This window comes from Panthera leo, chromosome A3, assembly GCF_018350215.1.
Source record: "Panthera leo isolate Ple1 chromosome A3, P.leo_Ple1_pat1.1, whole genome shotgun sequence".
NCBI classification, from domain to species: domain Eukaryota; kingdom Metazoa; phylum Chordata; class Mammalia; order Carnivora; family Felidae; genus Panthera; species Panthera leo.
Window position 1 is genome coordinate 88,488,709 of NC_056681.1, and position 26,580 is coordinate 88,515,288.

Genomic DNA, 26,580 nt, shown 5'->3' on the forward strand with positions numbered 1-26,580 from the left:
AGCCCCCCCGTGAGAGAGGCCCCTCCATTACCATCACAACGGCTGATGTCACAGACCCCACAAAGCAGCTGGGGCCCCAAGTGCAGGGTAACCCTAACCCCAGCAGTGATTGAAACAGATAGAGGGGTGGCTCTCCCACACAATGCCCAGGCCCCCACTCCTCTCCTCCTCCTCCTTGCACTTCCTCAAGAGCTTTTGTCTTCTGGTCCCCTGGGCTGTGAGGCTCTCTCATTCCCGGCACACACTGCCCATTAAATTCAAAACTGAGGCCTCTGGGGAAAGGGTCTGGCACTTTCTCTCCCTCCCCTTATCTCCCGCTAGCTGTTCCCCATCCTCACCTGCCTGGTCCGCAGATAAGCCTAGCTGTGAGAAAAGGGGCATGCTGGTGCCTGCTTCACATCTGTCCCAGGGTCCCCACCTCGCACCCCACCCTGGACACCCCACCAGGGCTACTCCCTCTCTGGATAAGGCCTGGGGCGGTGGAACCATGCATCAGTCAGTGCTCGGAAGCTATAGGAAACGTTCTGAGGTGAGTCAGGTTCAGTTTGGCTTTGAGGGTCCATGTATCTACACTGGACTCTCCCCAACCAGCTGGGAGGCTCCGTATTCTCAGAAGTGCAAGGTCCTCAGGCCAGCCTCAGTTACCATAACCTGGCTGTGTAGAAAAAGCCAGGAGTGGCTGTACCGGTTTTTAGGTATGACCTGAGGTTCACATGGGGGCTCCTGGAAAAGGTAGGAGGCAGAACTGAAGGTCTTGAAAAATCTTCCAGAATTCTATGAGGCAGGGAGAGGAGGCTCAGGGCGTCTGGCTTTCCCTCAGGAGATTTGGTTATCATTCAGTATTTTAGTCCCGAATCTTTCTTTGACAGTGATGAGAGCCACGCACTTTCTATCCAGAAAAAAATGGGTGAACGCAAGCTGGTACCCACACATGTGCACATACGTGTACACTCACACACATACACATATTCCACGGGTTCACGAACCCCTGGTTAAGAACTCCTGAATTCTAGTACCAAGTGTAAACTCTGGCACCAAAGAGAGAGCGGAGAATGTTCTAAGTGGTGGTGAGGGGGCAGATTCTAGCTGAAGAACTGGCTGTACCCTGAGTCACAGTTGGCTGATTTGAAGGGCTTGCACCCATTTTGTGTACAGGAGCTCCGGAGGCCTCATTACCATCCACCCTGCGCTGGGCTTGGAGAGGAGAAGCCAGGAGGCAGAGAAGCTCTGGACACTTCTGTCCAGTGCTCAGCCATGAGGAATGTTGTGGAATTGGAGAGGAAGGAGGGGAAGGCCTTAAACAGTGCACGTGCTATGGCTAGGAACTGGCGAAGCATCCTGACCATCCATGACTCCTTCACACTTGACAACCACACTGTAAATTAGGACTACTTTTCTGTTTCACTGATGAGGATTATGAGATTGAGGGAGGTAACTGGTCAAGGCCAGCTGGCTAGTAAGTGGCACAGCAGGGACTGAAACCTGGCTACAGTAGTCAGACTTGTTACTGAAGGAATTTTTCCCATCCTATTCTCATGGCTTCTGAGGGGGCAGGCAGACCGGTGCTGTTACACCATTTCTGGCCTTATTCCCCATGCTTCCGTGAGGAACCTCCCAGCATATGCATAGGCTCAGGCCAACTTTTTACTCTAATGTGGTCTGTGCCTAAGATACTCCTACAGCTTAATACAATTTGAATTTGAGTCCTTCAAGGCCCAGCTACTTAACGTGCTGCTTTCTCTCTGCTCTCTTCCCTGACCAGACCCATTCCTATAGCAGGCCGTGGTGCCTGCCCCTCTCCCACACTGAGCTCTAAAATCGGCTCATTTCACCCCTTCTCCCAGCCTGGCTTTGTTCTGGATAGTCCTCCATCTTCCCGTTCTGACTGGGAGCCTTTCTGTTGCCGGGCTGGTGTTCAACCCATCAGGCCTCAAGTTGCCTAGCCTGGTGCTCCACGTAAATCAGGCATTTCAAAAGTTACTCGTCTTGATGGTGATGATGCCAGCGTTAACTACATAGACAGGAAGATCTAACTCAGTAGTTCGGGATGTTTCAAAGGCTCCTTGCCCTTGTCTGGCAGGCAGGCTTTCTCCCCCCAGCAGGCTATTGCCTGCTCTGGTCCTCAGTCCAGTTGAGGGGGTGCATTGGCTGTCATCCAGATCACCAACCATAGCTGCACTGTGCGAAAGGGGCGGAAGAACAAAAAAAACCATGAGACAACACCGTGGCTTTTGAAACAGGTACATAGGCTCTCTTGTTTAATAGCAGTTAAGAGAGGAAAATGTACAGGAGGAATAAACATGCTCTTTCCACACGGGAGGTTCCCACTAACCACGAGGCCCATCTGCATCAGTAGCTTTACTAGTGAGTTTTAAAGAAAAAAATTCCCTTTAGAGTTAAAAATGGACTCTCCTAAATTTCCTCCATAAATGTACAACTATTTGTGCAAAATAAAAAGGCCATTTCCAACACATTGGTGAAAAGTAATTGCGGATGCAGGCGAAGAGAAAAAAAGAGGCAGTTGAAGCAGCCAGGAGAGTCCTGGGAGAAAGGAGGCCAAGGTAGGGGGGGATTTCTGTTAGCAGGCCCCAGGGAGTGTCGAGAGGCTTTATGAGGAAGGTCATGGCCACTGCCAATCTTGGGGATAAAGGGCTCTGGGTCTGGGGCTTGCTGAGCAAGCGCTTGACAAGTGTGCAGTGAAGCTAGGCTGGCTTTGAGGCCTGAGAGGCTGTTAGGCCTGGTATGCAATGGAAACACTGGGGAGCACTCCCTGGCCGTTGGACATTTCTTCTGTCAACAGGGACTCTGCTGGTTCCAATCTCTGGGTCCTGTTCTCCCCCTTCCCCCGCCAACAGCTTCATTTACAGTTCACTCAAAGAGATTTCCTATGAATGTTGAAACTATACAAGCCACCTGTACTACTTCTGAAACCTACTAGGGTCCCAAACAAGAACATCCCTCTAGAAGCATGGACCAGGTTTTTCCAAGAACTTGGTCAAGAGTCATATTAACTAGAAGGCCGGGAGGCTTCTAGCCACCTGTGTTCTTGCCGCCCTTACTGAGGCCCACTGGGGCACCTACCTATCTATCTCTGGGCACTTGAGGCCAGATCTTAGGAATCTGATGGGCATGGGCACATATGCGTGAGTCCTCTCAAGGGCTGGTCCAGCTAGAGGCCTATAGGCAAAACTGAAAATTCCTACTTCACCAATTCAAACAACTTGGACGCTGCGGGTCCCTGTTTTTTGACCTTCTCTTGCCCCCCCAAGAGGGTATCTCTACAGACAACTCAGTAGCGGCATGTTGGTTTCGTTAGAGAAGACTAAAGGCAGACTGAGAGGGAAGATGAGATCTACCAAAGGGTCCTCCCTAATAAGTCTTGAGCTTGAGTAAGTGTTTTCTTTAAAGGGACTTCTGTGTACAAGGTGCAGAGGAACCCCCATTCCTCCACCTTGTTCGCCTTTCCTCTACAGCAGTCTTTCCAGGGTACATGTTTGAGACCGGACCAGCAATGATGACTCAAAAAAGACAAAAAGTATGACCTGCTTAAGGTTCTCTCCATTCCACATCCAAGTCTCAGTGCACAAAGCTGAAGGAATCTTGCTGCAAACTGGGGACTAATAAAAGGCGTATATTTGGAGCCCTTCTTAAGCAACAGGACTTTAGATTCGTGTAATCATTTCTTGCTCCTTTTCAGTCAAGTCCAGGGCTTGGGAGATGGCATCTTGGGTCTCATTCCCATGGCCCCCTGCCATCCCTTGCCTTTTGAAGTTCTGGGTGGCAGCATTCACCTGGACCCTCATCCTAAGACCCTAGGCTAACCACCTAGGTCTCAAGGTGAGCTTCAGAAAGATTCTCCAGAGCTTACACGCAGACTCGTCTCTCCAGCTTTGAGGAAGCCTGCATGTCTGTGGGCATAATCTCTTCCCCTTGGTTTTCAAGTTGTGATGGGATATGGGGGGCTGGGGGGCTGGGGTGGGGAATGAAAAAGGAAGCACTGCCCTCCCCAGAAGCAACTCAGTAGCTGACAAAGGTAGTGAAGAATTTTGCTTGATGCGTCTCTCCACCCACTAATCCAAGCTGGAAAGGCCTGTGTGGCTTATTTGTCATTGTCTGGTGATGCATAATTATATTCTTGCCAGTAGCCACAGTAGCATCTTCCTGAAGAGTCTTCAAGTCCAGGTTCCTCTGACTGACCTCACAGCAAAGCCCTTGTGTCAGAAGCCCGTCTGGGACAGCGGACACAGCTTCCAAGCTAGCTAGTCCAGGCTCGCTTTGCAAACTCCAGAATTTGTGGGGTAGGATTACAGACAATCTTTCTCAGATGAGGCCAAAAGATGGTTCGGGGGATCTCAGGAGAGGATGGAAGGCTTAGGCTTGAGTAAGAAGAGCTTCAGATCTAGGATATGACTTAGTAAGGAACATCTGGGCCAGAGGTAACAAACTACTAGCCATACTTGGCCCTGTCTACTTCATGGTGACGTCTCCATCCCTAGAGGCATCCTGTCCAGCTACGGCTGCCCCCAGTGTGCAGAGCTGATAATATTTCTTTGAAAGATGGTGGCCAGGGAGCTGGTTTTACAACACAAGGAACACTCCCAGGTAATCTTCAGGTTTTACCTAAGGGTAGAGTAAGGGCCATTTTCAGGCTTCTGGAATCCGACTTATCTCAATGGATAAGTCTACTTATCCGACTACTGAAGGAGGCCAAGTCTCTGTGAAGATCTATGTTTGAGACCTTCAAACATAGGTCTCAAACATAGATCTTGTTGATCTATGTTCTGAACCAAGTTCCCTGACCCTGAAAGAAGAAAATGAGAAGAATGGGGAAAGGACCGAGGCTCTGATTCCATTCACACTGGTTTTCAAGAGCCAATACAACTCCTTTTGGTGTGGAGTAACCTGCAGTTAGTCATGGGGTCCAATTAGTACCACTGTATACTCAACTCTGTCTTGCCCTAGAGAAATCAGCAATAAAAGACTGGGTCAGATATGGGCTAAAGACACTGCCATCCTTGGGGAACTGGAGTGAAGCTGTCATCTGGCCACATGCCATGCTTGTTTCCCAGCCAGGGAAAGTTGGTGGACGGAGGAGATACGAACCTCCAACACAGTGTGCTGGTTTCCATACACTAAACAGTAACGTCTTCCTGGTCCTCTCCTTGCATCATGAAGAATCAACCTCACCTATGTGGTGAATGGGGCACCCGGGAGTAAACAGGATATACTTTATTACCTTTTCGCCTACTCACCTTACCTCCCAGTGCCAAGTACCCATTTTGTTAGTGTCGTTCCTGAGCCCCAGACCTAGGCTCGAGAGCCATGGATGAAAGGTGGTTCATCATACTGGGATTAGTGATATCACCATCTCTAGGATGATACAGACAGTATAGTGTAACTTCTCCTGAGCCCCAGCCTAGCAACATCTCACATACTTGCTTTATCTTGTGCCTCTTTTTCTATAGGGAAAGGTTATGCGAATACTGTACATAGGTTATTAAAAAAATACATTTGCTCTCTTTGAAGAAGAATGCACAAATGCAGGGCCAGCCAGGGCTGGGTCCCAGGCTATGGGGCTATAGTGAGCAGCCTCTGTGGGCCTGAGGCCAGCCTTCACGAATGGTGGCTGCTGATGAGTCCCCGGAGCTGCTTGGCCACAGTGTCAATCAATTTCTGCTTGTCTCGCTCATTTTTCCGAAACTGTGCAAACATGTTGTTCTTGCGGCTAGTGTCCTTCATCCTAAACACAGAAGGAAAGAAAGAGAGCAAAGTGTTTGAGGAGACAATGGTAGAAAGAACTGGCAGGAGGCAGGATCGCACAGTGTATCTTACCCTCCACCCAGAGTTGAGAGAGTGTAGAATGTTTTCACTGTCAGGCCCATACTTACCTACTTATTCAGGAAGCTGTCCATAGCCCTCCCAACTTCGGTCACCTTTGGAATCAAAAGTCAAAAGCCAGCTATGGGAGAGCCAACCCCCTGATCATCCATACCCGCGCTACCTATTTCCTTCCCTTCCATCTCCAGCTGCGCACCTGTTACAGGTCTCTGGGGCATGCTAAAGCCCTGGTGCTCAACAGGCTCTTACAGGATATCTAGGATCCACTTACCATCTCATGAGCTTATGAAATCTTGCTGGGACCTTAAAGCTGGTATTTGAAAGATAGGGCAAAAACATACTCTCAACTAGTAATTCCAAGAGGATATGAATAACGAAAAGCCACCATGTGTTTCTAAACTTCACAGGCTGTTTACTCTATCCCATCCCTAACAACACTAAGGGCTTCAATGATCTTTTTTCTTTTGTCTCAGACTAAGGACCCAGAGGCAGTGAGGTGGCTGAGTGTGTGGTGCTGAGGAGAGCAGGTGGGCCATCCTTTCACTTGATGAACCGGAACTTTAGGGAAGAGAAGCCCCTGAGGACTCAATGTCTGTCTATATCCTCAGACCTTTGGTCTTTGCAGGGCTTTCTATTCCTGGGTCCTGTTAAAGCTCCAGAGGTGGCATAGTCTTAGAGTACAAACCATGGGCAGCTCTGGGCAACAGTTGTGGTCAGACGGAGAGACCTAACAGGAAAGCATGGATAAAGTCAAGGCCAAGCTGTGGTTTCACAGAAATGCCCAGGTCTGAATAAGCCATTGTGATAGAATGTGGGAATCTGCTATTCCCTGCAGAGAGTCCACAACCTCTGACATCTGACTGTTAACTCTGGCCTCAGTCTCTGCACACTGGGCCTCCAGCCCACCCCTAGTTCTGGTGTTAGAGAATTAAGAACACTGCCCAGACCAATTTCTCCTGGGTCTTCATGACCACCCCCCCGGAGATACAGCAGCTCTCTGACTTCACAGCTCCCTGGGCTGCAGGGACACAGGTCAGAAGAAGTGGGGGGAAGGAACCTTGGCAACCCTAGTAATCAACCCCCAGGTATACGTCCAAGGGCCTTTGGCCCATCGCCAATCCTGGCCCATCTTTTCCTGTGGGGTGGCTCTTGTGCAGAGGGGCAGCTTTGGGGCCAGTGAGTTAAAAGGCCAGAGATCCCACAAGGGCATATAAATGAGGTCAGGAGGTCGTGACGAGCACCAAAGCTGTGTGGTTCTGGCTGACACCGACGGCCACAAATGAATGGAGACTTCTCTCACAGATCTAAGCTTAAGGGCCTTAAGGCTGGAACTACTCAAGCGAACTCAGAACACTGAGTATAAGATACACCCACCCACATGGGCAGGTCTGTGCTTGGAGGTGAGGAAGAAGCAGAGGTGATGGAGGTTGGTTGAAAAGAAAGCACGCGGGTCTCAAGGCTATGATGATTACTGTATTTGGTCCCTTACACATTAATTATACCATTACATTTATGGAACTGACCTGGCTTTAGATTATATATCCCAGGGAATATGCTATAAATCTAAGTAAAAACAACACAAAACAAAAAAGAAAAAAAGGAGGAAGAAAAAAACGCTCCCTATATGTATGGGATATTTAACATCCTATGTGATCATTAATTTCAGGACTCCTCCAAGCCGCCCAGAGATGGGGAACCAGAGTTGGCTTTCAGCTCCCATAGGAAGCTCTTGCAATAAGGTAGGAGGAAGGGAGGAAGAAGACCCCTGAGCCTCAGAGTCTTGGAGTTCTTGGCCCTTAAGGCCTGGAGTTGGGATTACTCAAAAGATAAACTCAGGTGCCCTGAAGGCTGATGGTGGCATGCTGGTTTGTGCCCTGGAATGCTCCAAAGCCAAAGGGGAACCCTCCTCGGGATCCTGATCTACTTTGGCTATGGCCACCTCTCAATGACACAGGAGCCTCTTCTCTTTCCTGAATGTCCTCAGCAGGTCTTTGGTTCTTTTCATATCTCACCCTGCCAAGAAGCGCCAGGTTAAAAAGCGGAGACTGTCAAGCTCTGGTGGTATATCTGGCTGTGCAGAAAGCAGGAAAGGGTCAGGGAAAGGGACTGGTTCCTATGAGGCTGGGAAATAGGGATTTTAGTGATCGGCGTGGCCTATGGCCCTACTGGGTTTGGAAGGAAGCTTTTAAACCCTGCTGACTCCTAGGGCTAAGCACGAGGCTTTGTTCCTGTTAGGCCTCCAGAATGCTACAGACAGGCTGATGATTTTAGCCTATAATTGATCCACAGAAAGTGGATGAGGCAATACCTCTTAGATCTAGGAATTCTCAGGAGCAGACAAGTAAAGGACTACTGAGAGAAGGAACTGGAAGGGAATCCCACAGCCATTTGGACACATAGTGAATATGACATCTAAACGCCAACTGAAAAGCCAACATGTCCCCAATTCAGCTGGGATTAGGCCTTGCCTCTAATAAAAAATTTTCCACGGGAGGCATAGGCTCCAGATCTTAACGCCATGGGCTTCAACCACCAGGAGGCGGGGAAGACTGCCGAGGAGCTCGCTTCTGTCAGGGCTGAGTTTCAAGCCCTGCACTAGCAAGAGTATTGAGTGGGCCAGGAAGCTGAGTGGGAACAGCCCTTTACCTGGCGCCAGTGGGGGAAAATCCCTGCTGTGACCTCCAGCCCCATAAGAATTGGTATGCCAAGGGTCACTCTGAGGACCAAGGATCGAGGAGGCAGCCAGCCAATTGGCACCAGGCTAGTTTAGTAGATTAGTGTGTCAGGGTGGGGACAACTCACAGGGTAGGGATTTTAGTGTAGTCATTAGTGTCAATGAGGAAACCAGAAGGACTTGCCTCAAAGTGATGGAAAAGGCCCAAGTGAATAATATACTTACTCTCTAGATATCCTAGGGAGGAAGGTCATTGGGAGAGAGAATCATGGGAAACAAAGTTAAAATGGAAACATCAGTCTATCTTGGCCTGGAGAAAGCTGCACTCTGGGCTCTTAGTTTCTTGGCTGCAAACACATCCCTCTACATCCTGCTCTTGCTTACTTTCCAACTCCTCCCCTTCTCTCCCACCACACTGCGTAGTAGGGAGAATACACCTTAACCTTTTCTTCTGCTTAAGGCTCCATTCTGACCGCCTAGATGCTGGTCCATGTATCCAAGTTCACATACGGCCACATAGGTACTTGCTGTACTACTTAGATGCAGGGTACTCTTCCAAGAAGCTTCGAGGAAGCTAGGAGTTAACAACTGTGATGACAGGAAAAAGCTTCCCCTTTCCTTGGATCTTGGTCTCTGGCCTGCCAGCTCTCAACTAGGTTAGCAAAAGCCAGAACTAGGCTGCACAGCAGATCCCGGCATCTGGTTGATACACTGGTTAGCCATGGGATGTTCTGGAGACGGCTGACCCAATCTCAGTGGTAGCGCCTCTGTTGGCCAGTGACTGCCCAGAGCAAGAAGGAGACACCTTCTCCAACACAGCTTTCTTGAGACAGTCAGCACAGTAAGGCTCGACTCTGGCAGGGAGTGGGAGGGGTTGCTGGTGAAGGTTTCAGTAATTCCAAGAACTTCTCTGCTAGAAACCGGATCGGGTTTCTTCGATGGGGCTGTTCTGCCCATCATCCCCAGACGATTGGGGCCGGTCTCATTCTATTCACCAGGTGGCCTCTGACCAAGCTTAAGGCATGGTTCTTTCTTCTCTTTCCATCTCTAGTTAAAGAGATGTTGCCCCTTTAAGCTCCAAAGTACTGCCAGAGTCCACGTGACCCATACTTGGCCTAGCTTATTGGGGGTTCAGGAATTAAGAGGCTACAAGAAGGCCAGCCTGCCAAATCCAATGATGGAGACTGCTGGTAGCACTTATGGCAACTTCAAGAACAGGACCTCTCTGCTGTCTTTTGAAGGTACTGGCAAAGAGAAAATTATCCCCGATACCAACCCCCACTTCCCAGCAGAGACCGCTGGACTAGGTACTCACTTCTCAAGCAGGGTCAGTGCTGTCACTGGGTTTACCCGGAGGTACTTGCAGTTGGGCTGACCATAGTCAGCAAGGTAGGTTGACCAATCCCACTGGATGAAGAGATCCAAAAGCTGTAAAATATTCAAACCCACCCCAGGGATTAATCAGAAAAGACCAACCAGGATCTCAGAAACCCCTACTATCCTTCACTACCAGCTAACAGTAGATCTGGAAAATAAAAATAAAAATGTAATAAGAGAAAGCATGGCTAAAGACTGTAATGCAACTAGGAAAATAAATGAGTAATCATTGGAAGGCAGAGTCACCTCTACTATAAGTGCTGTAATGTTGCTAAGACTACATGCCAGCACTTAGCTCTCAGAGGCAGGCTGAGACTGAATCAAAACACAAGACTGTAGGGGCGCCCGGGTGGCTCAGTCGGTTAAGCATCTGGCTCTCGATTTCAGCTCAGGTCATGATCTCATGGTTTGTGAAACTGAGCCCTGCAATGGGATTTCTGCTGACAGTGTGGAATCTGCTTGGGATTCTCTCTCTCCCTCTCTCTGTGCCCCTCACCCACTCGGGTACTCCCTCTCCTCTCTCTCTTTCGAAATAAATAAACTTAGCAAAACAAACAAACAAACAAACACACACCACCACAAGACTATCATAATAACCGTTCATTAATTTAATAAATACTTAACAAATGCTTTCCATGTGTCAAGTGGCATTCCACATGAATCTTACTGCTAGAGAGACTGCTTAGAGGGCCACATATGTAACTGTATAAGCTTTGAGGTTAAAAAGGTATGAGTTCAAGAACCAGTTGCATGACTTCCTGAACTGACTTTGCCCAACTTACTCAGCTGATACTGTGAGATAACAGAAAATACATATTGGTCTCTGGCCCTGGTTACTGGTATAGAGCTCCTAAAACCCTTGTAATTTCCTAAATGATAAGAACACTACGGGCATCTCTTGTCCTGATATTGGCCTTTGACCTCTGTTCTTAACACAGATCTCTTGAAACCCATGTAATGTCCTAGGTGATAGGAGTGTCTTTTGTTCTAATGAGGTGACCCTGGGGGGCTTCCTGAATAAGGGCTGGTCACTACTGGAAAGATCAAACAATGATTAGAAGCTTGGAATTTTCAGCCCCACCACTCATTCTCTTGAGAAGGGAGAAAGGCTGAAAACAGAGTTAATGAGCTATCATGTCTATGTGATGAGGTTTCCATAAAATCCCAAAAGTACAGGGTTTGGAGAGCTTCCAGGTGGTGAACATGTGGAGATTTGGAGAGAGTGGTACGCCTGGAGAGACCATGGAAGTTCCTTCACACCCTTTTCCCTATACCTACACTATAGCATAGCACACCTCTTCCACCTGAATGTTCCTAAGTTATAGCCTTTTCTAAGATACCTGTGATCTAGTAAGTTCTGGGAGCCACTCCAGCAAATTCAACCTAAGGAGGGGGTCAAGGGAAGCTGCCGTCTACAACAGTCAGTCAGAAGCCCAGGTTGACGACCAGGTGGTTGCTGTCTGAATTGCGGGGAGGGTCTTGGGGGAACTGAGCCTTTAACTTGTGGGATCTGATGCTGTCTGTGGGTAGACAGTGTCAGAATTGAGTAAAATTGTAGGGCACCCAGCTGGTGTTGCAGGGACTTGCTTGACGTGGAGAAAAACGTCCAAGCATTTGGTGACCAGAAGTGTCAGAAATGAAGTGTTTTGTGTAAGTGGTAAAGGAGACTCAGAGGAGAAACACAGTAGGAAAAAACTGAGTTTTTCCCTACATAGGGAGCAAAACACTGAGTTTTTCCTTTACAGACACAGACATATACACATACCTATAGTGTGTAAACAGGGCACAGAGACAACACGGAAACACTGGACCAAGGTATAAATGGATCCTGTAGCATTATGGGAGCAATCCATGTCGCACCTACGTGGATACTGACCGAATAGATGGAACCCAGAGCCATGATAGGTCACGACTGAAAAGTGGGCTTAGCCCAAGATTGAGGGCACAGAATCTGGCACTGGGATCAGGAGGGTTCAAGCGGAGCACCAAGAGTCATGAGTGCCAACAACTGGATGCCTAGAAGAAGATAATGAAAGCACTCTGAGGGTAAATGGAGTTCTGAGTCTGGGAGAGATTCTGACTTAGAGAAACTTAAATGAATTTTGTCAAAGGCTTTCCTTCCCAGCCAGATTTAGCCTCAGGTTATCACCCTAACAAATATTTAAAAGCTGTAACTGGGTAAAGCCAAAAAAGAAATCATTGCATTTCTAAGGTAGGAGTGATGAAAGGGAAACTGTTGCCTCCCCTCTCTAAGCTTCTAGAGGGGGCAAAGTCCTGTTCTCACACTGCTGCACAGCAGGAGGGCCTTCTAAGCAGTCTCTAGCAATGGGATTCATGTAAAGGCCTTTGAACTCAAGACATGTTCCTGGGTCTCCCTTTCTGAGAGGTAACTGACGATGGAGACAAGTGGATGGCTGTCTCTCTGTGCAGAACAAAGACAAGAGAGGCCTAGAGTCAAATCCAATGCCAGGGCCTGGGCTCTAGGCACACCTTCCTCCCCTGTCTGTCTTCACTGTGCAACTGGGCAAACAGGCACTTGTGGGCCTTGCCCTGCTTGGCCAGGCCTCCTCTCCCGTCCATTCTTTTAGAATAGTTGTTATAAACTTCCTTAGGCAGAACAGGAATTGGCTGAAGTCCCAAGCCTAAAACCGAGGAAAGCCCCTACACCCTTAGCCAAGAAAGGGATACTAAAGAGGAGAGGAGACGGGGACAGAGATGAGCAGACAAGTCAGTCACTCTAGGCTGGCCTGTCCCCAAAGGGCCCTCTCAGACCTCTTTCAGGTCAGGCCTATTTTAGTTGGCAAGTAAAAGGGCTTCTACCACTTCCTTTCACTGCCCCAAGGCCTCACAGAGCTCTGCTTTAGAAGAGAATTTTCCCTGACTTCCTACTCTAACTGTGGTATTTCTGTCCTATAGTACCCAAACACCATGCAAGATAGTTCCTCTTTACCTGCTCCTAGGAGTGCAATAGACACTCGTTCTAGTCCTCCCAGTACTGTGTTTTACAAATATAATTGTGTTTTTCCCCTAAATACCAGGAAAAAAAATTATGAAAAAAGACAGCATTCTCTTAATTAAAATTTCTTCTCGGAAAAATGTAAAAGACCTTGGGGAGCCTGTTATTGTTTGCACCCTAGGGAACTAATACAATAAACTAATAAAAAAAAGTGAATGAATAACAAGTTGAACTGGAAACATTTGAAAACCTGATTTCTTAAAAGTATTTTTGGTATTTTCAGATGTGTATACATATGTGCATTTAACAAAACTACCTTCTCTATTAATGAATTCTTAATTTCTGTGATGGAATTAACGCTATCAGTATTTTCTGATTTATGGCACAGAATGCCATGTCTTTCTGGCTGATGATGCCTGGGCAAATCACCAATGGGGTGGGGAGGGTGGTTCATGATTTAGCTCTACAGTTTTCTATTTGTATCCTACTGCCAAAGTCTTTCAATGCCAGTACTGAGCCTAAAAGCTCTGGGATGACAAGCTACTTAATTTATCCCACTCTGGGCATGAAAGCTACACAACTCTATTAAGGTCAACCAGTATGAGCTGTTGATCACACTCTGGGTCTGTGTTGCTTTCCACAGTCCTTCAGGGGGCTGGTGCCCAGTCTTATGGCCTCCTCTGGGAGAGCTGGAGACTGGGGAGTGTGGGGAGTACTTAACCAAGTTAGCTGCATGGGGCACAGTTTGGCTGGATCCCATGAAGTGTTAGAATAAGAGATCAAGAGGGGCACCTGGGTGGCTCAGTCGGTTAAGCATCTGACTTTGGCTCAGGTCACGATCTCGCGGTTCATGGGTTTGAGCTCAGCGTTGGGCTCTGTGCTGACATCTCAGAGCCTGGAGCCTTCTTCGGATTCTGTGTCTACCCCTCCCCCACTGGCACGTGCATGTGCGCTCTGTCTGTCTCTCTCTCTGTCTCTCTTTCTCTCTCAAAAACAAATCCCTACTTGGTTTTTTCTGGTGCTTTCTTATAATAAGATTTAAGACATGAATTTTTGGCCAGAATACAACCGAAGTGATGCTGTGTACTACTCCTCAGGGGATCACACCTTGAGGTATACACTGTTCATCTGTCTCTCATTGGTGATATCAATTTTGATCACCCTATCAAGATGCTGTCTGATTTCTCCCTGCCTAGGTATTATGTTTTCCTTTGCCAACTAGTCAGCAATGGAGGAGACAATCTAAGATCATGCAGATATACAGCTCCTGATTAAAATTTCCCCTCAGATTTAGCATCCATTGAAGATTCTTGTCTGATTCAGCTTTACTATGATGGTTGCAAAACGATGGCATTCCAACTCCACGCTTCCCTCCACATTTATCAGTTGTCACTCAGCATTTCTCCCTCACTAACTTACGCATTTATTTATGGCATGGATTCATGAGTTCCCATTTTTTCAATGGCTTATATTCATCACTATACCTAATTAATTATTTCAGTGCTCAAACTGTCCCAGATTTGGCAAGTGGGAGCACTTTGAGCTAGCGCCTGTGTCCCTGTGATACTTCCTTACCTTCTGGCATAATAAGGTGTTTGTTGCAGGCTTGTCTTATATCTACTGTGCCCCAGCCATCAGCCATTTCTCTGAGAGGCCCTGGTTTCTTTTAGTGGGAATGTTATAGAGACCAAGATTTGAGTGCTAAGTATGCCTACTGCTACTGTAGCAGCTTTGTTCATTGCTGCTGGGGGGCAATCTGTGGGCAGTTAAACCCTTTCAGCAGAGCTGGGAAATACTTGCACGTAAATATACATATACATACATATGTGTGCACACACATATACATGTGTGCTTCTATAAGCATGTACACATATATACTGTAGAAATCACGAGTTTACACTAATACCTCCAATTCAAATCATTCTCTCAGAGTCCTTTCTCGCCTTCCTCTATTCCGTACTTGTGCATGCTTTCTTCCACAATAAGAATCTTGGCTCTCAAGAACATCATCTCTTTTGTGAATTTGCTCCATCCTATCGTATATCTAAAATAGGTTCAGAATTATTTGTACATACCACTACCAAAAAAATTGCAATTTGCCATCCCAACTCAAGACTGGGTGTACAATCAAACAAACACTGTGTTCCTAAGCCACTTGGGTTAGTTCTTCATTTTCCCTTGGGTCTAGTTATGGTATTCATCTAAATGCAACCGGGTTCTTTTGTTTCCACTTGCTTTTAGTTCTAGGCTCCTTTCTCCCATCCTTGTTAATTTAATTTTTAAATATGTAGGACATTAACATGCTTCCAAAAGTCAAAACTACAAAAAAGCTAACTCGGAGAAGTATTGTTCCTTCCCTTGCTGTATTTCTTTTACCCCAATTTTTCCCATGCCTCACTGGTAACCAACTCCATTGTTTTTGGGCCTGTCCTCCCTACGCCTCTATTTGTAAAGATAGGCAGAGGCACGGACGCTTTCTAATTTTTCCTTCTCTCTTTCACAGGAAGTAGCATATTAAAAATGCATTCTAAGAACTCTTATTTCTTGATATTTGTAAGTAGATGGTGGATGGAGAAGAAGAAAGAGGAGGGTCAGAGGTGGAAGACTGAACTGAAGATCAGTGTTCCACAGTCTTTATAGTTTGAACATTACCTTGCAATTCTTATCATAGCCGCATGCTACATGTTATTATTTACTTACCATTTTTTCTTTGTATTGATTCCTGTTTTATCATAAGAAAAATGTAAAAGAACATTTTACATCACTATCATAAATGGGAAACCATTCTTGCCATAAAGAGAAGATGACTCAAATATTAGTGTCACAATGAGATGTTCTGTTTGTCATCACAAAAACTAAAAGGGGACATGATTTAGTGTTTCCTTACAACATGATTTAGTGTTTAATGGTGCATCTGGGTACTACCTAAACCTGTATCTTGAGTACTGTGATGTCTTCTGTACCTCCAGCATTTTATCCATACTAGGGTTTAGTTTGTGACTTCAGCCAAGAGTTCAGTGATGCCTGTGTGCCTGGAACAGAATGAAGTGGTCTATGTGTACAAGGAAGTACTTATAACAAAAGTTTCAGTCAGGTATCAGTCTTATTATGAAGGAAGATCAGTGTTTTCTTTTTAAAAAATTTTTTTTAAATGTTTTATTTTTGAGAGACAGAGAGAGACAGAGCACGAGTGGGGAAGGAGCAGAAAGAGAGGGAGACACAGAATCCGAAGCAGGCTCTAGGCTCCGAGCTGTCAGCACAGAGCCCGACGCAGGGCTCGAACTCACAAACAGTGAGATCATGACTTGAGCTAAAGTTGGTGCTCAACCGACTGAGTCACTCAGGCACCTCAAGACCGGTGTTTTTTTATGCATGGCTTCTGTGTCTGGGGCTGGTCAAGAGGGTCCATAGCCAAGGGTCTGCTTTGGCTGGGGAGGCCTAGCAAACCTGGATGGGCTGGAAAACTTGCTAACACAACCACAAGGATAGTTCATTTTTCTCATAACCAGGTATCTTCCTTAGTTAGTGGGTTTTCCTGTAGTTGGCTTTTGATGAGTTCTTACTTCTGCATCAGAACATTGTTAAAATTCCTGATTCTGTATGGGATGACTTCTGATAGAATTTATACAACCACAATTTGGGCCTGCACTGTGTTCATTCTATTTATGTTTCTTAAGACTTGTTTTTTTTTTTTTCTTTTTTCTTAATTTCTATTTTTAAAAGATTTTTTAGAAGGAATTTTTTTAAGTTTTATTTACTTTTGAGAGAAAGAGAGAGAGAATGTGAGTGGGGGAAGGGGAGGGGCAGATAGAGAGGGAGACACAGAATCTGAAGAAGGCTCAGGCTCTGAGCTGTCAGCATAGGGCTTGACGCAGGGTTTGAACTCATGAATTGTGAGATCATGACCTGAGCCAAAGTTGGATGCTTAACCAACTGAGCCACCCAGGCACTCTTATGTTTTAAAGATTTTATTTTTAAGTAATCTCTACATCCAGCATTGGGCTTAAATGTACAAACCCGGGATCAAGAGTTGCATGCTCTACCGACCGAGCTAGCCAGGAGCCTCTATGTTTCTTAAATGTTGTATAAAACTTATTAACCTTCTAAAGTTTAAAAAGTTCAAATGAAGTAACCTGTTCTAATAGTTACTCATAAGATTTGAAACAATAATAATAGAACATATGAGCTTATCTCAGATTTTCTTAATGAAGAGGTAAACCCCCTGGATTCAGCAAATGTTTTTAAAGCATCCTCTATGTGCAAAGAACAGGGCTGGGCCTTTCAAGTGTCATTAAAATAAATGGTTTACCCTCATGTAGGAGAATAAAAGAAAAGCATGAATAACTGTAATCCAAGCCAAATGAGTGAAATGCTATAAAATGACATACTGACTATTCCTCCTTTTTGAACTAACAACTGAACATTTTACAAAATTTTCACTTATAACAAAATTTAAATAGCAAATATAAATTGTGGTGCAAACCACGCACACACACACACACGCACACACACACAATGCCTTAGAGGTGATGGGAATCATCTCAGCAATATTAAATACCAGTTACGCTTATATCCATGTCATAGAGTTCAATGTGGAAATCTGTCTGCATTTTACTAACATCAGTGGCATATTAAAAAAATTATTTTTAGATAATGTTAGGCTTATGTAAAAGTTGCAAAAACAGTATAGACAGTTCCTCTGTACCATTCACCCACCTTCTCCAATGTTCACATATTAATTACATTGCCATAATATAATGATCAGAACAAGAAATTAGCATTCGTACAATACTATTAACTAAACTATGACTTTATTCTACTTTAAGCAGATTTTCCACTAATGTCCTCTTTATGATCCACTCCAGAATCCCACACTGAATTTACTTTCCATGTCTCCTTTCTCTCTTCCAATCTGTTACAGTTCCTCATTCTTATCTTTAAAGATCTTGATACTTACGAATAGTTTCTTTGGTCATTTGTTTTATAGAACATCCCTCAATTTGGGTCTGCCCAATATTTTCTTATGGTTAGACTAAGGCAATAGTTCTCAGCCAGAGGGGAATCTTACCTCCCAGGGGACATCTGGTAATGTTTGGCGACATTTTTGGTTGTAATAAGGGGGTGTAATCTGGGGGTGGTGTTGGTGGGGTGGGGGGTGGTGGTGGTGGTGATGCTGCTTCTAGAGGATAGAAGCCAGGGATGCTGTTAAAAAACCTACTATGCTCAGGACAGCCCCCACAATAAAGAATTACACAACGCAAAATGTCATTAGTGTTGAGGTTAAGACACTCTGGGTCAAGATTATGCATTTTTTTTTGTTTTGCATAAATACAACAGAAGTGATAATGTACCCTTTTCATTGCATCAATATCAGGTGTACATGATGGCCACATCTCATTATTTGCGATATTAACCTTGCTCGATCACTTAGTTAAGGCGATGGCTGATGACTTTCTCCACCGTAAAGTTACTATTTTTACCTTTGTAATTAATACAAAGACTATGCAATATCCTGTTTTCCCTCAAACTTTTGTCCACCAACTTTAATATCCATTGATGGATCTTGCCTGCAACAATATTTACTGTGGTGGTTGGCTATTTCTCTCACTCCTTATGTAAGTTATTAATTGGAATTCTTCTGTGAGGAAAAGTACTGTCCCTTCTCCTCCATTTATTTATTTGTCCAATTATTTATATTAGTACTACTTCATGAATATTTATTTTATTTCATGGGTTATAATCAAATATGATCATTATTTACTTTGTTGTTCAAATTATTCCAGCTTTGGTCATTAGGAACTCCTTCAGAATGGCTCTCCAGTGTATTTTCAACCAGCCCTACTCTTTTTTGAACACTTGCTTACTTTCTGGCACTAAGATGTTTGTTCCAAGCTCATCTTGTACCTTCCCTGCCCCTGCTCTGAAATGTCACTTTTCCAAGAAGCTACGGTTCCTTTTACTGGAGAATGGTGTTTAGAAACCACAATCTGGGCAATTAGCCTGCTCATTTCTATGGGGTGTTACTGCTTCTCGGTCATCACAATGGACAGAGCTAAGAAATATATGTGTTTACTAACTTGCACATACAAACATATCTATATTTCTGTATCTATTTATGTATATATACTAAAATCACGAGTTCCTATCTGATGTCTCTGGTTGCAGTTCAACACCATGGGGTTGGTGCTAGCCTTCCCTCTTTCCTTATCACTTCTTTCTCTGACAGTGAGAAGCCTGGTTCTAGTTATCTACATTTTATTTATTTGTTCAATTCTAGTATAAAGTATTTCAGAATTGCTGACCCATACCCCTGTGAGAAACAAATTTACTAACTAGAGTGTAGTATTTGTATATAGTTCTTTTTGTCTTCAGGCTTATAATTTCCATTCAAAATACTGGCTTTTAAATTACTTGGCTTAGTTCTTTTCTTCCCACCCCCAACTTCAGTGTGGTTATATTACTCTTTCATAACTCAGTTAGACTTATTTTTCACCATTGTGTTCCACTTTGGATTCCTCCCACATTCTGGTTGATTTTTATTATTTATTTATTTGGGGGAATGAGTCAGAGCTATATAAAAATTATCCTCAGAAGTATCGCTCCCTCCTCATCCCAACTAACCTGTTCTAGTCTGTTCTAGTCTCTCCACTTCTTTCTGCATCTTTCCTATCTACGCATTGCATGCAACCAATTTCGTTTCTGGTTTATCCTTCTTGTATTACTTTTGTACAAATGAGAATATACATAAGCATTTTCTTATAGCCTTTTCTTTCTCACTTGAAGGGTAACATACCATGGATACTCTTTTGTGCTCTCCTTTTTTCACTTAATGTTATGTCCTAGAACTCCTTCCCTAGATGATAATTCCTCATTAATGATCATATTCTTGATTTAGTCACACAAATGCTGTTTTTGTAAACCAGGTAAGTCATTTTTCAAGGGACAGGCCAGACATTATGTTTTGGGGCTACTTTATCATTAAACTGGTGGCACAGGAGAGCGTTTGATATTTACAGAGTAGGACATACCAATAAATGTTAGGGCTACTTAGATCAAAAGCAAACTCGACCAATCGTTAATGATGCTTTGACTGCAAACACAGTTATTTGTTCATGGTATTTATCAGAAGAGAACAACTAAAGTAGTGTAGTAGTTGATGTGACATTTTATAAGCTACATAGATGAACAAAAATTGTAAATTATATCATTACTGGTTATTATACACAAATTATACATAAGTGGGAAAGGACAGGACAAGGAAAGATATTTGAATCATGGTATACTCTTTTTTTTTTTTTGCTTCCTGTATGGCTTCTATTATTTTTTTCAATGTGACTTTAAAAAAAAAAATTTTTTTTTTTAATGTTTATTTATTTTTGAGAGAGAGAGAGAGTGCGAGCCGGGGAGGGGCAGAGAGAGAGGGAAACACAGGATCCGAAGCAGGCTCCAGGCTCTGAGCTGTCAGCACAGAGCCCGATGTGAGGCTCGAACCCACAAACTGTGAGATCATGACCTGAGCCAAAGTCGGACGCTTAACCGACTGAGCCATCCAGGTGTCCCTCAATGTGACTTTTAACTAAGGCTTTAGCAGTTCTAAAGCTGTCTCTACTGTATTTCTTAGTTATTTCAGAACACTCTCATGTTTAATAGGACTCAGGGACCCAGAAAGGAGAGGCAAGTTGCTGAAAATCATGAAGTAGACAAGTGGTAGAGATGCCTTGATGGCTTATACTCCCCAAGATGCCACAGCTGTTTATTTTTTAAAATCCTCTTTGATCCAGGCTCTGGGTTGGGTACTTGCCCGAGGCTACGTCAAACTTCTGAACACTTTCTTTTTTGCACTGGTAGCTGAGAAAGTCTAGAACAATCCAAATGATTCAAAGTGAAAACTAGTCTAAGGCCACAGAGTAAGTTAACTCAACAGAGAACAGATAGCATTATAATAGCAGAACAAATGCTAACTTCCACAAAAGACTTTTGGAATGAGATTAAGAGAGAGTAGTACTTTCTTGGTTAGCACATACGAGCATACATGGTTCTCCAGCAGAGAATGTACAAGTAATTCGAATGGATGAGTTGTACGTGGTAAAGGGGTAAAAGGAAATCTTCAAGTAAGAATTATAGATTAATATTTAAGCAAACAATTCTGATGGTGCCTATGTGTTCTCATAGGCAGAAAGGATTACCCAAAGAACTCAGAATGTAAAGAAAGAAGAGGCTGGTGAAGAATGCCCTACTTGTTCTCACTACTGGACTGGTGCTTGTCAACCAAACCAATTCATATCATGCCTACTCTTGAAGAAAAGTGTTTTATATACTTTTGCCTTTGTTGCTAATTCTGTGATCTGAGCCTCATCTCCCATGTAGATGGGGAGCTTGCTAAGGATGGTGATCATGTTTTCTCCTTCTCAGTACTCCACAGTGTGGACGAGCATATGGTTAGATCAACAGCAGATGGTCAGCAAAGACATGTTACATGGAATTAAAACAGGTGAATTAACATTTTATGGGAACGATATTGGCTAGATGGTGGAACAGACTTATGATGTGTGTTTTTCACAACCAACATTCCAAATGGACCAACCCTAAGGTTCTCCTGACCAGCACTTGGAAGGGCGGTTGAGTGAGGAAGAAGGAAATATCAAACAGGAGAGATGATGCCTATGACAGGTGAGTGGGAACCCAGCTGCGGGTATGTGGTTCTAAGGTTCCAGAGGAAGATACCTGTGAGTACTGAATGGGAACTCAGTAGATGTTTGGCTCCAAGGTGACATCTGGGTCCCTCCTAGTGGGCGGCATGGGCTCTACCTCACATTAGAGAGAGCCTCCTCTTCCTAGAATATCTACAAAGATTCCATGGGAGTAAAGGATCATAGGAGCTAAGGTACACACAGACACAGATACAAAGACACACTGACAAGAGCCACACCTCTTTCCCCTGGGGGTGCTTTACTCTACATGTTTTCTCTCAAACAGGCGCACTGAGGCTTCTAGAGAGCTGTGCTCCCAAAGCAGGTGTGTCCTTGAAGTAAACTCGATGTACAAAACCCTGAATTTGCACTTTACATATATTCCGGAAGAATTCTTCATGAGAGGAGAGACTACCAAATGACTCCAAATAACATGCTCCTCTGGGAAATTTAACATATAATCTAACTGACAAAATTCTAAATATGCTACCTCTTCAGAACATGGCTGCTACATAAAGTACAGTACGCTTAGTCAAGAGAATTGTAACATACAGGACACTAAACCAGGCCAAGTTTCTTTTGTCTACTCCCTGCCTTGGACAGGATGAAACCAGTTGCATCATTATAAAGTATTTTTCGTAATCACTGATGCACAGGTGCCTTTTAGGAGGAAGGTTAGCACAGCACAAAAGAGCCTCAGGTGGGGTGGGGGAGGGTTCCCTGACTGACGATGTGACCCCAGTTAAACCAATAAATCTGTTTTCTCCTTCCAATACGGAATCATAACACCTGCTGTCAACAGCTGAGGGCAGATCAAGAGAATGACTGTGAAACGTCCACTAAAGAGCACGGAATTGACTACTGACCCGTTTGTGTTCACTGCCCAAGATCTCCCACAACTCCCTATTCCTGGGGCTGGGCCACACTCATTCAGAGAGTGTCTGCCTGCCTTCCATGTATCCTCAGGAGCACTTCATGACACTAAAATCTGAGCAAATGCAGTAGAAAGCAGGAATTATTTTAACAAACATAAACTGAGTATCAACAATGTATTAGGCATTCTTCTGAAAGGGTGAAGAAGTTATCTCGAGTCTCAAGGAACTCACTCCGGTAAGTAATAGATACAGAATGATGTGAGCATGCTCACAGCTACTCTAACAGAGTGCAAAGAAAGTTCAGAAGAAGAGCATCTATGCCTGAGCCAGGTAGGTGGGGATCACCTTAGGACAAGTAGGACAAATGAGCAAGTGATAAATGACCTCATATGCTAAACTAAGGAGATTGAAGTTTAGCCTAGAGGCTTCTCTCCTCGTTTTCATCAAAGCTGCTATATGCTTTCTTCTAGATCAAGGGATGGAAAACTACAGTCACCATTTGTTTATGTAAATAAAGTTTTATTGGAACACAGCCTTGTGCACTAGCTAACATCTATGACTGCTTAGTGCTTTAATAGCTGAGTTAAATAGTTGTGACAGACCACATGGCCTGAAAAACTTAAAATATTCTCTATCCGGTCTTTTACAGAAAAAGTAGCCTTTAGATCCATCCAGGCCAGGGAGGGCAGTGTGCTCTGAAATTCTCTCAGATGTGAGATGTGTAATATCTACTAAATTAAAGACAGAAGGATCATGGAGATCCTTCTGATTGTAAAAAGGTGGCAAAAACTTCATTATCTTAACATCTGGCATCAGAATTCTTTTAGGGCAGAGAAACATGTCTGTATCTTGCTTTGTAAGATCTCCAAGGTGCCAAGACATGTGGTAGAGAAGAGGGAAGAAATCTGTTACTTTGGTTCTTGAGAGGCAGTGAGCTAATCTAAAGAGAGGAGACTTAACTATTATGTGTGTCAAGGGTTAAGAAGGAAATCCCTATTGGTATAATGGCCCCAAAGGTCTCTGATGAGCTGGGATGTCTGATAAGTGACTATTCTAAAGCTGTTTGCTGTGTACTGTGGGGTATAAATCTCCCCTAACAATCCATGCGGCTCAATTCTAATCTTTAGACAAATCTACTCTGCTCTCAATTGCTTGGGTGAATTAGTTATTTATTTTTTGGTGAACTCAAAGAGGCTGAATTTCGCACCTAGAAAGCTGTACATCGGCACTGTGGAAATGGGAGCCTGGGAAAGAAGACTGGAGGTATCTGTCTAGGGATTCACAGGAATCTGAGGAAGGCCATGGGATTTTCCACAGGCTGTGGAACTGGGGTGGACAGAGGTGGCAAGTTTCTCTGGATCTCTAGAGGTTACAGGAACCTGGTTTATACTTGACTTTTGCAGCAACGGCCACTCAATAGGCTGGCTCCTGGGTTTTCCAGAAAGGAAGGGCTGACCTCCTGCTCTTTTTTCCCTGGTTGAGTGCAGGCAGGAGAAGGGGCAAGTGGTGGCCGCGCAGCTCCCTGCCCTGCCTCCGGCCCAGCCGCCAGGCGGATGGAGGCTTCATTAAGCTCTTTATCAGAGACCAACTGCACGTCAGCAGCTTCCCCTGAAACAGAACGTCACTCTGAGAAATATTTATTTGCCTCATAAATGTGGGTTTATAGGTTTGCTATCTAAACTTTTCACCTCTGAGACTACCTTGGTAAAGAGAAAAAGAAAGACAGGGAGGCTTCAGGCTTTCCCATTGTCATCAGCTGGTGCCTGGGGCGGGGAGACTCCCAAACAAAAATGCCAACACCAAGTATTCCTTTGTCAGAGACTGTGAGGCTATTTCTCATTGATGACAGCATCTATCCTGCTGCAGGGGCAGAGGGAAAACCTATTTTCCTGCTGGGTGAGAATAGCCATACTGTACGTACATGTTCAAGGGGAGGATGGAAAGCCTCTTCCGTGGGCTGACATCCGTGGGTGTCACCCAAGGGTGACCCCTTGTTGGTATGGGGAAGGCAGGCAGGTGTGGGTTTTGGATGGAGGTTAGTGCCGCAGATGTGAGAGAAGGAGGTAGGAGCCATGGGCCAGTGTTCATTCTCCTTCAGCACACCGTGATTCATTCAAGGTTCTTAGGTAAGTGGATTAGGGACCATACTGTTGGGTTTTTAAGTAAATATGCTTCCCCTCTGGCCAAAATGAGTAAGTGGTTTAAACCCCCGCCCCTTGCAAGGATACTATGGATTTAAGATAGTATTAACAATGTAAGTATAAGCAAACATCCAGGAAATGACAAAGCTCACAAGTCTCTGTATCATGTGCAAGCCCTTTCTCATCCATGTGATAAAGTAAACACAATGATGAGCTAGTCAGGTTTCATAAAGCAGCTGTCCAAATTTGAAATGATTAAAAAGGCTATCTAGAATATGATTTGTATCCACTATTGTGAACAATGAACTTTACTCAGCTTAAGCACATATTGTGCCTTGAAATATTAATGACAGCAATGTGTGTGTAGACTCACATGGGCAAAGACACAAGCCAACTTTTAAAGGTAATGATAATGTGCTATCTCTTAAACTGTAGTGCGGTTGCGGGGGGGTGCGGAATATGTGTGGGACTATCCTTTTGTAGCTATTCAGCATCCAATCACAATTTGTTAATAAACTGTTATATACAAAAAATATAAGGAGTGACAACAGTGGTGGCCAATCAAAAAAGTTTGCAAATGCTGGTTAGATCACCTGCAGGAAAGATTATCGACTATCCAAAATTCATAATGAAAATGGTCTGGGTTCTCGTTTATAAATGGATAAATTAAGAAACACTAGTTGTAAAAAATTACTTCTTGCCTTATAGGAGTCATTACAAATGACCACTTAGGAACTTTATGGTGGGCATAAAAAATACATCTAACAGGGAATGTCTTTAGACCCTGGATAAATTTAGAATAAGCAAGAATCTCAATGGCCTGGGAAAGGTGCTTGGGTTTGGACATAAGGCTCAGCCTAGAGAGCTAACTGCTGAAGACCTTAGCTCAGCCACATATGCCTTTAAAATCTATTTTGCTCTGGGTTGGAGGGACAGGAGACTGAATAAAATTACTACTCAGGTTCCATTGCCAAATTACACAACTAGATCAATTAATAGATCAATGAAAGAAGTATTAGATAAGTGACTCTCAGCCACCAAGGGATCCTTTCTGTTTGTTTCCTCTCTAGAAACTCCAAATTTCAAAAGGGTTCTTCTGCCTCCAGAAGACTGTATTAAGTAAATGTTACATGTTCACAGCAAGGAAAGATGGGCATGATTTAAACAGAGAAAAGAGAAAAGGGAATTTCGAACAAAGACACCAGTGGACGCCAAGGTGCACAAATAGGAGTAGCTAAGACATGTTTAAAGGAAGAAGAAATTGGATATTTCTTGAACACTTACTATGTGACATACACTGGGCTAGGCATCTTACTCACCTATTTCATTGAATCCTCAGGCAAATCAACAGCCTATGAGGTAGTATCTCGTTTCACAGACGAAGAAATGAAGGCTCCTCCCCCCTCACCCCCACCAAAGGTTAAAAGAATGGATGGAAAGGAACGTATTCAGAACGTGATAGAGTCAGGACTTGGACCCAGGAATCTTAGTGTGATTCCTAAGACTGGGCTCTTCCCTTTACTCCCTTCTGGGCCCCTCTCGATGGCCCATTGGTATACAACGTGGACGAGCAGAGGTGCCGTATAAAGAGCAGCAGTGGGAAGACTGAAGAGGTAGTAATGGAGCTGGACTACAGAGAGTACTGACTGCCAGTCTAAGGACTTAAAAAAAAATTTATATACCACGGAGAGTGGTAACATTTCGGTCACAATTTATTAGATCAACAGACTTGAGGAGAAAATTTTCAGGTAGGAAGATCTGAGGTAATGAGGACGTGGACTAAGGTCCAACTGAAGGACAGGAGGTTGACTGAGTGTTGCAGAGGGACAGGGAAGACTGAGCAGTGATTGCAGGGCAGAGTTTTCAAAATCCGTTTCCTCCAGGGATCAGGCAAGCAATACAAATGAATGAATTGGGCAGGGGCTCCCCATGACTGTTCTCGTTCCCCAGAAAAGCATGGATCAGTATGTCTCTGGGTTCTCACACCCGCCTTTTGCTTAAGCTCTGGAGGAGGTGAAGAGATGTGTCC

The 26,580-nt window shown here is 44.4% G+C and overlaps 2 protein-coding genes across 12 annotated transcripts in view; one reads left to right on the top strand and one right to left on the bottom strand.

Annotated features, from left to right (window-relative positions):
- The first annotated feature begins 81 nt into the window (after positions 1 to 81).
- LOC122216190 lies at positions 82 to 22,826 on the top strand. 4 transcript variants are annotated; one of them, XR_006200775.1, is made up of 4 exons: positions 141 to 529; positions 7,505 to 7,577; positions 21,018 to 21,515; positions 22,338 to 22,826. XR_006200775.1 is itself a non-coding variant. In XM_042932675.1 (2 exons), exons 1-2 carry the CDS (start codon positions 143 to 145, stop codon positions 1,384 to 1,386), a joined length of 618 nt encoding a protein of 205 aa, XP_042788609.1. In that variant the 5' UTR covers positions 82 to 142; the 3' UTR covers positions 1,387 to 2,347. The 4 variants fall into 4 exon arrangements, 1 of the variants encoding a protein (XP_042788609.1); XR_006200776.1 differs by lacking the exon at positions 141 to 529 and adding an exon at positions 6,312 to 6,365; XR_006200774.1 differs by lacking the exons at positions 7,505 to 7,577; positions 21,018 to 21,515; positions 22,338 to 22,826 and adding exons at positions 1,156 to 2,240; positions 3,474 to 3,660 and having other exon boundaries at positions 82 to 529.
- Positions 5,489 to 26,580, bottom strand: part of EXOC6B (exocyst complex component 6B) — a 612,462-nt gene continuing 591,370 nt past the window's right edge. For 4 of the 8 annotated variants that reach the window (XM_042932668.1, XM_042932662.1, XM_042932663.1 and 1 more), the window contains 3 exons: positions 9,828 to 9,940; positions 8,738 to 8,749; positions 5,489 to 5,740 (listed from right to left, as the gene is read on the bottom strand). In XM_042932668.1, coding sequence (XP_042788602.1) covers positions 5,614 to 5,740; positions 8,738 to 8,749; positions 9,828 to 9,940 — 252 coding nt within the window. In that variant the 3' untranslated portion in view covers positions 5,489 to 5,613. Of the gene's footprint in view, positions 5,741 to 5,888; positions 5,934 to 6,797; positions 7,906 to 8,737; positions 8,750 to 9,827; positions 9,941 to 26,580 lie in introns of those variants that run through there. The other 4 variants (XM_042932666.1, XM_042932660.1, XM_042932667.1 and 1 more) reach the window with 3 other exon arrangements.

Bases quoted from the DNA above. Each gene is read 5' to 3' on its own strand.
- LOC122216190 (XM_042932675.1), top strand. From the start codon at position 143: ATGCCCAGGCCCCCACTCCTCTCCTCCTCCTCCTTGCACTTCCTCAAG. The intron at 530-1,155 runs GTGAGTCAGGTT...TTTTGTGTACAG, and splicing joins GCTATAGGAAACGTTCTGAG to GAGCTCCGGAGGCCTCATTA.